Source organism: Pelobates fuscus, chromosome 9, assembly GCF_036172605.1.
Source record: "Pelobates fuscus isolate aPelFus1 chromosome 9, aPelFus1.pri, whole genome shotgun sequence".
Taxonomy (NCBI): domain Eukaryota; kingdom Metazoa; phylum Chordata; class Amphibia; order Anura; family Pelobatidae; genus Pelobates; species Pelobates fuscus.
The window spans coordinates 17,171,381-17,184,372 of record NC_086325.1 but is presented as its reverse complement, the minus strand read 5'-3'; the positions used below and the strand labels follow the sequence as shown (position 1 = coordinate 17,184,372).

General features: G+C 44.9%; 1 protein-coding gene across 2 annotated transcripts in view; it reads left to right on the top strand.

The window, feature by feature from the left end:
* Positions 1–977: 977 nt before the first annotated feature.
* The window catches only part of AXL (AXL receptor tyrosine kinase), an 83,144-nt gene continuing 71,129 nt past the window's right edge, over positions 978–12,992 (top strand). For both annotated transcript variants that reach the window (XM_063431311.1, XM_063431310.1), the window contains exon 1: positions 978–1,421. In XM_063431311.1, coding sequence (XP_063287381.1) covers positions 1,358–1,421 — 64 coding nt within the window. In that variant the 5' untranslated portion in view covers positions 978–1,357. The remainder of the gene's footprint in view (positions 1,422–12,992) is intronic.

The window sequence follows — 12,992 nt, the reverse complement described above, 5'->3', positions numbered from 1 at the left end:
CATGATCTCTTCTCGTCCTGCTTTGTGTCTCTATCCTGTCACCCCACTACAGCACCTGTAACCCCGCCACAGTAATGTGTCTGAGTGTATAACAGAACTCCACAGCAATACCACTCCCAGTAATGTGTCTGATTGTATAACAGAGCTCCACAGCAATAACACCCCCAGTAATGTGTCTGATTGTATAACAGAGCTCCACAGCAATAACACTCCCAGTAATGTGTCTGTGTATAACACAGCTCCACAGCAATAATACTCCCAGTAATGTGCCTGAATGTATAACAGAGCTCCAGAGCAATAGTACTCACAGTAATGTGTCTGAGTGTATAACAGAGCTCCACAGCAATAATACTCCCAGTAATGTGTCAGTGTATAACAGAGCTCCACAGCAATAATACTTCCAGTAATGTGTCTGATTATATAACAGAGCTCCACAGCAATAATACTCCCAGTAATGTGTCTCAGTGTATAACAGAGCCCCACAGCAATAATACTCCCAGTAATGTGTCTGAGTGTATAACAGAGCTCCACAGCAATAATACTCCCAGTAATGTGTCTGAGTGTATAACAGAGCTCCACAGCAATAATACTCCCAGTAATGTGTCTGAGTGTATAACAGAGCTCCACAGCAATAATACTCCCAGTAATGTGTTTTAAACTACAGTAAAATCCTCAAAATAAAAACTGGGAGGTATGAATTTTGTGTTTAGTAAACCCTAAAGTGTTTCACAACTCACTGAGTAGTTTAAATAGTCATTGCTCTGCGCTGCAGCCTATGGTGGAGCTCTGTAAGTAGTATTTACATATTCATACATTGCTGTTTCAGTGTGCTGGGTAAGAATGTCTTGAAGCCCTGGGACTCTGTGTTTTGCGATGTTTCTCAGTATTTGAGCTGGTTCTCCCTCCCCTTGGGAGTAGGAGAGTTCTAGCTGAGGAATGCCCCCTCCTCCCCTCCCTTTGTACAATGTTACTGTGGGTGTGAGTCACACAGGGAGGGGAATCGTTGGTCGTCCACTTCTCACAACCTTTCACTTACTGCCCATCACCTCCAAACATCTCCCCCAAATCTCAAGGAAATCCCATTCCAGCAATTCAACTTCCAAACTTTTTCCCAGTTACTAAGTTGATATTTAATTCTGCTTGGATTTTTTATTTTTTTAACTTTTCAAGTATATTTAGAGTTTTCCAACTGCACATTTTTTATGGTAACTTTTTAGAACGAATACTCTTGCATTTTGCATTGTGGTGGAGTGTCAGCAATTCGCAGGTTGAACAAGTTGGAGAATTTCTGGTTGAATTTTCAAGTTGGATTCAAATGAGGAGTTAACATTTAGTGGAAAATTTCTGATTCGCCCGGATGGGGGGAATTCCTAGGATACTGGTGTTGCTGGGAGTGCTGGGAGTTGTCATAGCAGAGAATGGTGAGTATAAATGCTGGCTTCATCATTTGTAGACATCGAGGAAAAAGCAATACCTTATATTAAACCAAAATACACGTACCTACCCCTCCTAATACACAGACATCGGGACACCTACCTCTCACCTCCTCCTAATACACAGACATCGGGACACTTACCTCTCACCCCCTCCTAATACACAGACATCGGGACACTTACCTCTCACCCCCTCCTAATACACAGACATCGGGACACCTACCTCTCACCTACTCCTAATACACAGACATCAGGACACCTACCTCTCACCTCCTCCTAATACACAGACATCAGGACACCTACCTCTCACCTCCTCCTAATACACAGACACCGAGACACATACCTCTCACCTACTCCTAATACACAGACATCAGGACACATACCTCTCACCTCCTCCTAATACACAGACATCGGGACACCTACCTCTCACCTCCTCCTAATACACAGACATCAGTACACCTACCTCTCACCTCTTCCTAATACACAGACATCAGTACACCTACCTCTCACCTCCTCCTAATACACAGACATCAGGACACCTACCTCTCACCTCCTCCTAATACACAGACATTGGGACACCTACCTCTCACCTCCTCCTAATACACAGACATCAGTACACCTACCTCTCACCTCCTCCTAATACACAGACATCAGGACACCTACCTCTCACCCCCTCCTAATACACAGACATCGGGACACCTACCTCTCACCTCCTCCTAATACACAGACATTGGGACACCTACCTCTCACCTCCTCCTAATACACAGACATCAGTACACCTACCTCTCACCTCCTCCTAATACACAGACATCAGGACACCTACCTCTCACCCCCTCCTAATACACAGACATTGGGACACCTACCTCTCACCTCCTCCTAATACACAGACATCGGGACACCTACCTCTCACCTCCTCCTAATACACAGACATCAGGACACCTACCTCTCACCTCTTCCTAATACACAGACATCGGGACACCTACCTCTCCCCTCCTCCTAATACACAGACATCAGGACATGTACCTCTCACCTCCTCCTAATACACAGACATCGGGACACCTACCTCTCACCTCCTCCTAATACACAGACATCAGGACACCTACCTCTCACCTCCTCCTAATACACAGACATCAGGACACTTACCTCTCACCTCCTCCTAATACACAGACATCAGGACACTTACCTCTAACCTCCTCCTAATACACAGACATCAGGACACGTACCTCTCACCTGCTCCTAATACACAGACATTGGGACACCTACCTCTCACCTCCTCCTAATACACAGACACCAGGACACTTACCTCTCACCTTCTCCTAATACACAGACATCAGTACACCTACCTCTCACCTGCTCCTAATACACAGACATTGGGACACCTACCTCTCACCTCCTCCTAGTACATAGACATCAGGACACGTACCTCTCACCTTCTCCTAATACACAGACATCAGGACACGTACCTCTCATCCCCTCCTAATACACAGACATCAGGACACCTACCTCTCATCCCCTCCTAATACACAGACATCAGGACACCTACCTCTCTCCTCCTCCTAATACACAGACATCAGGACACCTACCTCTCTCCTCCTCCTAATACACAGACATCAGGACACCTACCTCTCACCTCCTCCTAATACACAGACATCAGGACACCTACCTCTCATCCCCTCCTAATACACAGACATCAGGACACCTACCTTTCTCCTCCTCCTAATACACAGACATCAGGACACCTACCTCTCATCCCCTCCTAATACACAGACATCAGGACACCTACCTCTCATCCCCTCCTAATACACAGACATCGGGACACCTACCTCTCTCCTCCTCCTAATACACAGACATCAGGACACCTACCTTTCTCCTCCTCCTAATACACAAACATCAGGACACCTACCTCTCACCGCCTCCTAATACAGACATCAGGACACCTACCTCTCACCTGATCCTAATACACAGACATCAGGACACCTACCTCTCACCTGATCCTAATACACAGACATCGGGACACCTACCTCTCACCTGCTCCTAATACACAGACATCAGGACACCTACCTCTCACCGCCTCCTAATACACAGACATCAGGACACCTACCTCTCACCTGCTCCTAATACACATACATCAGTACTCTCACCCCCTCCTAATAGACAGTCATCAGGACAGAAACAGAACAAATACTCATTGTTCTTATAACAAAACACAGGAACAGATCCTTGCAGCACAATACATTGTATCTGTGTGTACACAATGCTCCTTGTTCTAGTGTTTAACTAAGCAATGTATCTTCATGTTCAGGGCCTCCTGATAGCAAGCACTCCCTCGCACAGATAACTGCTGCAATCACTAATAAACAGAATATTGGATAGAAAAGTGTCACTGATTGGAAAATTGTGTCAAGTTTATCTCACTTTTATATCAGGAATTATTTTCTACATCGTTCCAGTGGGTCCAGAGGGAATCGTCCAGATAGTGTGGGATCAGTCCTCACATTGACCATAACTGCTGAGTGTCCTATTTTGGGCAGAAATCCCTCTGTCCCTCATTTTATCCTAATGTCCCTTTATTCTGGGAGCTCGGCATTGTTGGTGTGTCTGACAGGATTGTCTAATTAAGTGAGAATTCAGAGTAAATTTCTAATTTAAGGCCAGAGCAGCCGAACTGAAAGCATAGATGACTTAGAAAATGTTTCCAGTTTGGTTATTTTGACCTTAAGTTTGAAATTAATTTAGAATTCTCACTTTAGTGAAAAACCCTGTGAATGTATAACAGAGCTCCACAGCAATAATACTCCCAGTAATGTGTCTGAGTGTATAACAGAGCTCCACAGCAATAATACTCCCAGTAATGTGTCTGAGTGTATAACAGAGCTCCACAGCAATAATACTCCCAGTAATGTGTCTGAGTGTATAACAGAGCTCTACAGCAATAATACTCCCAGTAATGTGTCTGAGTGTATAACAGAGCTCCACAGCAATAATACTCCCAGTAATGTGTCTGAGTGTATAACAGAGCTCCACAGCAATAATACTCCCAGTAATGTGTCTGAGCGTATAACAGAGCTCCACAGCAATAATACTCCCAGTAATGTGTCTGCGTGTATAACACAGCTCCACAGCAATAATACTCCCAGTAATGTGTCTGAGTGTATAACAGAGCTCCACAGCAATAATACTCCCAGTAATGTGTCTGAGTGTATAACAGAGCTCCACAGCAATAATACTCCCAGTAATGTGTCTGATTATATAACAGAGCTCCACAGCAATAATACTCCCAGTAATGTGTCTGAGCGTATAACCGAGCTCCACAGCAATAATACTCCCAGTAATGTGTCTGAGCGTATAACACAGCTCCACAGCAATAATACTCCCAGTAATGTGTCTGAGTGTATAACAGAGCTCCACAGCAATAATACTCCCAGTAATGTGTCTGAGTGTATAACAGAGCTCCACAGCAATAATACTCCCAGTAATGTGTCTGAGTGTATAACAGAGCTCCACAGCAATAATACTCCCAGTAATGTATCTGCATGTATAGCAGAGCTCCACAGCAATAATACTCCCAGTAATGTGTCTGAGTGTATAACAGAGCTCCACAGCAATAATACACCCGGTAATGTGTCTGAGTGTATAACAGAGCTCCACAGCAATAATACTCCCAGTAATGTGCCTGAGTGTATAACAGAGCTCCACAGCAATAATACTCCCAGTAATGTGTCTGAGTGTATAACAGAGCTCCACAGCAATAATATTCCCAGTAATGTGCCTGAGTGTATAACAGAGCTCCACAGCAATAATACTCCCAGTAATGTGCCTGAGTGTATAACAGAGCTCCACAGCAATAATACTCCCAGTAATGTGTCTGAGTGTATAACAGAGCTCCACAGCAATAATACTCCCAGTAATATGTCTGAGTCTATAACCGAGCTCCACAGCAATAATACTCCCAGTAATGTGTCTGAGGGTATATCAGAGCTCCACAGCAATAATACTCCCAGTAATGTGCCTGAGTGTATAACAGAGCTCCACAGCAATAATACTCCCAGTAATGTGCCTGAGTGTATAACAGAGCTCCACAGCAATAATACTCCCAGTAATGTGTCTGAGTGTATAACAGAGCTCCACAGCAATAATACTCCCAGTAATATGTCTGAGTCTATAACCGAGCTCCACAGCAATAATACTCCCAGTAATGTGTCTGAGGGTATATCAGAGCTCCACAGCAATAATACTCCCAGTAATGTGTCTGAGTGTATAACAGAGCTCCACAGCAATAATACTCCCAGTAATGTGTCTGAATGTATAACAGAGCTCCACAGCAATAATACTCCCAATAATGTGTCTGAGTGTATAACAGAGCCCCACAGCAATAATACTCCCAATAATGTGTCTGAGTGTATAACAGAGCCCCACAGCAATAATACTCCCAGTAATGTGTCTGAGTGTATAACAGAGCACCACAGCAATCACACTCCCAGTAATGTCTGAGTGTATTACAGAGCTCCACATCAATAATACTCGCAGTAATGTCTGTGTATAACAGAGCTCCACAATACTCCCAGTAATGTGTAAACTACAAAAAATGTGTTTAGAAATCAGTCTGTGTCAATAAGATACATTGTTTTCCTTATAAATTGAAGCTTAAATTATTAGTTTTATGAATTGTAATCAAGTCACCTACAATTTCTCAGGGCAATTCCTCCCCTGGTCACTCCCCCTCTCACACCCCTGAAATGCAATCCTCCCTCCCCCTTTGTCTATGTGAAATGTCATGAGGTATGAAATTTAAATTTGATTGTGAGCTCTGTGGGTTATGTGATAAAGTGATGTTTATGTTAATATTACCATGTTGCATTTTATGGAATGCGATGTATATTGTACAGCAATGCTGAGCATCTTCTGGACTATGATCTGTGTGTGTTTACAGACCACAATTTCACTTACTGTTTGTATAGGCAGATGGACCATTATAGAAACCTATCACAGAATACCACACATACTCCTCCAGCAATCCTAGTGAGTGGGAGCACACCTGTCCCTAATCAGTCTCGCCCCTTCATTGATGAACACTATATAATAGTGGGAATGTTACACGTATTACAGAACAAGTGGTCATGGTGCCTGGAGTGTGTGTGCGCAGCGTTTGAGATGAAGATTTACCATACAGAATGTAACCCTACCTCCAGCAGCGACATTAGCAGCCGGGAACTAAAGGATAGTATAATTTATTTAGACGTTCTTCCCACTCATTCCATGATTTCATTAGACCTTCCTAGTTTTAAATTGATAAACAAAGATAGTACCTCCTTCTGGAATGGCTCTGGAATACATCATTCTGCAATGGCTCTGGAAACACCTCCTTCTGGAATGGCTCTGGAAACACCTCCTTCTGGAATGGCTCTGGAAACACCTCCTTCTGGAATGGCTCTGGAAACACCTCCTTCTGGAATGGCTCTGGAAACACCTCCTTCTGGAATGGCTCTGGAAACACCTCCTTCTGGAATGGCTCTGGAAACACCTCCTTCTGGAATGGCTCTGGTAATACCTCCTTCTGGAATGGCTCTGGTAATACCTCCTTCTGGAATGGCTCTGGTAATACCTCCTTCTGGAATGGCTCTGGTAATACCTCCTTCTGGAATGGCTCTGGTAATACCTCCTTCTGGAATGGCTCTGGTAATACCTCCTTCTGGAATGGCTCTGGTAATAGCTCCTTCTGGAATGGCTCTGGTAATAGCTCCTTCTGGAATGGCTCTGGTAATAGCTCCTTCTGGAATGGCTCTGGTAATAGCTCCTTCTGGAATGGCTCTGGTAATAGCTCCTTCTGGAATGGCTCTGGTAATACCTCCTTCTGGAATGGCTCTGGTAATACCTCCTTCTGGAATGGCTCTGGTAATACCTCCTTCTGGAATGGCTCTGGTAATACCTCCTTCTGGAATGGCTCTGGTAATACCTCCTTCTGGAATGGCTCTGGAAACACCTCCTTCTGGAATGGCTCTGGAAACACCTCCTTCTGGAATGGCTCTGGTAATACCTCCTTCTGGAATGGCTCTGGTAATACCTCCTTCTGGAATGGCTCTGGTAATACCTCCTTCTGGAATGACTCTGGAATACATCATTCTGGAAAGTAGAGGACTTCCAGTACCTCGGCAGTGGTGTGAAGGCTGCTATTAGTTTACGTTTAATCACTACCATTTCCCACTGGGGAGTGAAGTACATATTTTCTTTATTAAGGTGAGGGGGCTTAACAATTGTCGTATAAAATCCCAGAATGGTTGGATCCACTATACCCCTCTGGGATTTGGAGAGGCCTGCTTGCCAGCCTCCAGCCAGTGCAGAAGGAGGTATTCCAGAGCCATTCCAGAAGGAGGTATTCCAGAGCCATTCCAGAAGGAGGTATTCCAGAGCCATTCCAGAAGGAGGTATTCCAGAGCCATTCCAGAAGGAGGTATTCCAGAGCCATTCCAGAAGGAGGTATTCCAGAGCCATTCCAGAAGGAGGTATTCCAGAGCCATTCCAGAAGGAGGTATTCCAGAGCCATTCCAGAAGGAGGTATTCCAGAGCCATTCCAGAAGGAGGTATTCCAGAGCCATTCCAGAAGGAGGTATTCCAGAGCCATTCCAGAAGGAGGTATTCCAGAGCCAGTCCAGAAGGAGGTATTCCAGAGCCAGTCCAGAAGGAGGTATTCCAGAGCCAGTCCAGAAGGAGGTATTCCAGAGCCAGTCCAGAAGGAGGTATTCCAGAGCCAGTCCAGAAGCAGGTATTCCAGAGCCAGTCCAGAAGGAGGTATTCCAGAGCCAGTCCAGAAGGAGGTATTCCAGAGCCAGTCCAGAAGGAGGTATTCCAGAGCCAGTCCAGAAGGAGGTATTCCAGAGCCAGTCCAGAAGGAGGTATTCCAGAGCCAGTCCAGAAGGAGGTATTCCAGAGCCAGTCCAGAAGGAGGTATTCCAGAGCCAGTCCAGAAGGAGGTATTCCAGAGCCAGTCCAGAAGGAGGTATTCCAGAGCCAGTCCAGAAGGAGGTATTCCAGAAGGAGGTGTTTCCAGAGCCAGTCCAGAAGGAGGTATTCCAGAAGGAGGTGTTTCCAGAGCCAGTCCAGAATCTTTGTTTATCAATTTAAAACTAGGAAGGTCTAATGAAATCATGGAATGAGTGGGAAGAACGTCTAAATTAATTATACTATTCTTTAGTTCCCGGCTGCTAATGTCGCTGCTGGAGGTAGGGTTACAATCTGTATGGTAAATCTTCATACTCAAACGCTGCGCACACACACTCCAGGCACCATGACCACTTGTTCTGTAATACGTGTAACATTCCCACTATTGCTTGTAAGTGTTCATCATCAATGAAGGGGCGAGACTGATTAGGGACAGGTGTGCCATATAAATGCCAGTAATAAATCAATATTATCCACCATCTCACATCCTCTCCACCATCTATTCAAAGTATCTGTGTTTATCTTAGCTAATCGGAAAGGTTCAAGATACCACCTGTATGTGATTTTCTAGATGGTTTGTATAAACCCAGCTTGCCAAATGAAGGTTGATAGAGAGCCCCATTTCCCTTTGTAGCATGAGTGTAATTTAGATCTATTGGTTGAAGATTAGTACTAATAGTGACAGTAATATGGCAAGCTTGTCCATTAGGTTCTCACAACACATACTGTCAAGCCGTGATGGTGGGGAGTGTAATATGGTTTTATCCCTCGACTCTATGTGTGCTATAAAAGCAATGCGGAATAAGCAGGAAATGATATCTAAGGGACTCTCACAGACTATGTTTACTTTTTAAATCCTCAAAGGACATTAAATGTCCATTGCCGAACATGTTCTGAAATATAAAGAATAATGTGTTGCTGCCAAGTCTTGAAGAAAGTGATTCATGATAGAGATGGACATGGCCCCCGAGATTACCTGTGTATAAACTTTGTCTCATGTGTAATTAGTGAATTTTGATATAGAAAAAGCGAAAGTCCAGGCACTCCAATGCTTAAGGGCACATTCATTAGAACCAGCAGAACTAGAGAGTGTCTGGACCTTCTCTTTCTATATCTATATTCTGATGGGCGAGTGCTGGCCCATGGTCTAGCTAAGCACCCCATCGGCTTGTGGATTGAGTGCAATTCCTGTTACTTGCTTGTCAATAGAGAATTTTATCATGGGCAATGTCGAGGCAATAGCGGGTCAGATTGGGAAACTAACTTAGTTCATCAGTCGCCACGTTGGAAAGAAAGGACTATCACAAGTCTACAAAGCTGGTTATCTCATGACTAGAGCAGAACCACCTTGCCTATGCTGCATTAACTGCTACATCATAGAAAACTTGGTGCTCGAGAACCCCCAAAATCTTTGTTTATGAAGTGTGATCATTTTAATATGGTGCATTTTTTTTTTTTTTTACCAGGTGTAACGGTTAATGTCCTTTTGAACAGACTCTGGAATAAATATTGGGATAGTGCGCACTAAATTAGTAAATGCAATAATTTAGGTAATACAGATATCTGCTGCACTGTGATATCTCCAATCTGCCCCACAGTGATATCTCCAATCTGCCCCACAGTGATATCTCCAATCTGCCCCACAGTGATATCTCCAATCTGCCCCACAGTGATATCTCCAATCTGCCCCACAGTGATATCTCCAATCTGCCCCACAGTGATATCTCCAATCTGCCCCACAGTGATATCTCCAATCTGCCCCACAGTGATATCTCCAATCTGCCCCACAGTGATATCTCCAATCTGCCCCACAGTGATATCTCCAATCTGCCCCACAGTGATATCTCCAATCTGCCCCACAGTGATATCTCCAATCTGCCCCACAGTGATATCTCCAATCTGCCCCACAGTGATATCTCCAATCTGCCCCACAGTGATATCTCCAATCTGCCCCACAGTGATATCTCCAATCTGCCCCACCGTGATATCTCCAATCTGCCCCACCGTGATATCTCCAATCTGCCCCACCGTGATATCTCCAATCTGCCCCACCGTGATATCTCCAATCTGCCCCACAGTGATATCTCCAATCTGCCCCACAGTGATATCTCCAATCTGCCCCACAGTGATATCTCCAATCTGCCCCACAGTGATATCTCAAATCTGCCCCACAGTGATATCTCAAATCTGCCCCACAGTGATATCTCAAATCTGCCCCACAGTGATATCTCAAATCTGCCCCACAGTGATATCTCAAATCTGCCCCACAGTGATATCTCAAATCTGCCCCACAGTGATATCTCAAATCTGCCCCACAGTGATATCTCAAATCTGCCCCACAGTGATATCTCAAATCTGCCCCACAGTGATATCTCAAATCTGCCCCACAGTGATATCTCAAATCTGCCCCACAGTGATATCTCAAATCTGCCCCACTGTGATATCTCAAATCTGCCCCACTGTGATTTCTCAAATCTGCCCCACTGTGATTTCTCAAATCTGCCCCACTGAGATCTCAAATCTGCCCCACTGAGAGATCTCAAATCTGCCCCACTGAGAGATCTCAAATCTGCCCCACTGAGAGATCTCAAATCTGCCCCACTGAGAGATCTCAAATCTGCCCCACTGAGAGATCTCAAATCTGCCCCACTGAGAGATCTCAAATCTGCCCCACTGAGAGATCTCAAATCTGCCCCACTGAGAGATCTCAAATCTGCCCCACTGAGAGATCTCAAATCTGCCCCACTGAGAGATCTCAAATCTGCCCCACTGAGAGATCTCAAATCTGCCCCACTGAGAGATCTCAAATCTGCCCCACTGAGAGATCTCAAATCTGCCCCACTGAGACATCTCAAATCTGCCCCACTGAGACATCTCAAATCTGCCCCACCGAGACATCTCAAATCTGCCCCACCGAGACATCTCAAATCTGCCCCACCGAGACATCTCAAATCTGCCCCACCGAGACATCTCAAATCTGCCCCACCGAGACATCTCAAATCTGCCCCACCGAGACATCTCAAATCTGCCCCACCGAGACATCTCAAATCTGCCCCACCGAGACATCTCAAATCTGCCCCACCGAGACATCTCAAATCTGCCCCACCGAGACATCTCAAATCTGCCCCACCGAGACATCTCAAATCTGCCCCACCGAGACATCTCAAATCTGCCCCACCGAGACATCTCAAATCTGCCCCACCGAGACATCTCAAATCTGCCCCACCGAGACATCTCAAATCTGCCCCACCGAGACATCTCAAATCTGCCCCACCGAGACATCTCAAATCTGCCCCACCGAGACATCTCAAATCTGCCCCACCGAGACATCTCAAATCTGCCCCACCGAGACATCTCAAATCTGCCCCACCGAGACATCTCAAATCTGCCCCACCGAGACATCTCAAATCTGCCCCACCGAGACATCTCAAATCTGCCCCACCGAGACATCTCAAATCTGCCCCACCGAGACATCTCAAATCTGCCCCACCGAGACATCTCAAATCTGCCCCACCGAGACATCTCAAATCTGCCCCACCGAGACATCTCAAATCTGCCCCACCGAGACATCTCAAATCTGCCCCACCGAGACATCTCAAATCTGCCCCACCGAGACATCTCAAATCTGCCCCACCGAGACATCTCAAATCTGCCCCACCGAGACATCTCAAATCTGCCCCACCGAGACATCTCAAATCTGCCCCACCGAGACATCTCAAATCTGCCCCACCGAGACATCTCAAATCTGCCCCACCGAGACATCTCAAATCTGCCCCACCGAGACATCTCAAATCTGCCCCACCGAGACATCTCAAATCTGCCCCACCGAGACATCTCAAATCTGCCCCACCGAGACATCTCAAATCTGCCCCACCGAGACATCTCAAATCTGCCCCACCGAGACATCTCATATTTTTGTATAAAGGTAAAATCATGTCATCCGATGACATAACTAATCGATAATACATTCCATACAAAATTCATAAAAACATACACAAAACATCAACGTTTGTCCAAATAAAATATAGTAAACTATAACTTAAGGTTCTAAAGGACATATAAAAACATAAAATGACATTGATATTGCTGATGTAAATATTACTATAAATCTTTTTAATCAATCTGTGGAAGGAGGGGAGTCGGAGATGGGAGCCTTACTTATGGCCAAATATTTACTCATGATGGTTATACGCAGTCAGAATTATTCAGGAGTATTCTCTGTTGTAGATACATGAAAGGTAAAAGAAGTCTATATTTATTTACAATCTCTATGGATATAATGTTTCCATATCTCCCAGCCATCTTGGGATACATGGGAAAATGCATGGACTCTTATAATGGAAATATCCAGGAACAATATGGCATCTTTTTTCAGTCAAAGGGTAATTTAACCCGCAAGGAGGAGCTCAGATCTGGACTGCAATGAATAGGGAGGACCTGTGTTTTTTCTATATTTAACTAGTAATCGGAAACGCCAATAAAGCATGATAGCCCTGCTTGGTGGTATTCTTAAATAGGTGAGACATGAAGCCTGAGGCCCTTGGTGAACTGTACAAACCAAGTAAAGTATTAATAAATTGCAATAGGCAACCCATCTATACTAAGACCTGATGAAGATAACTC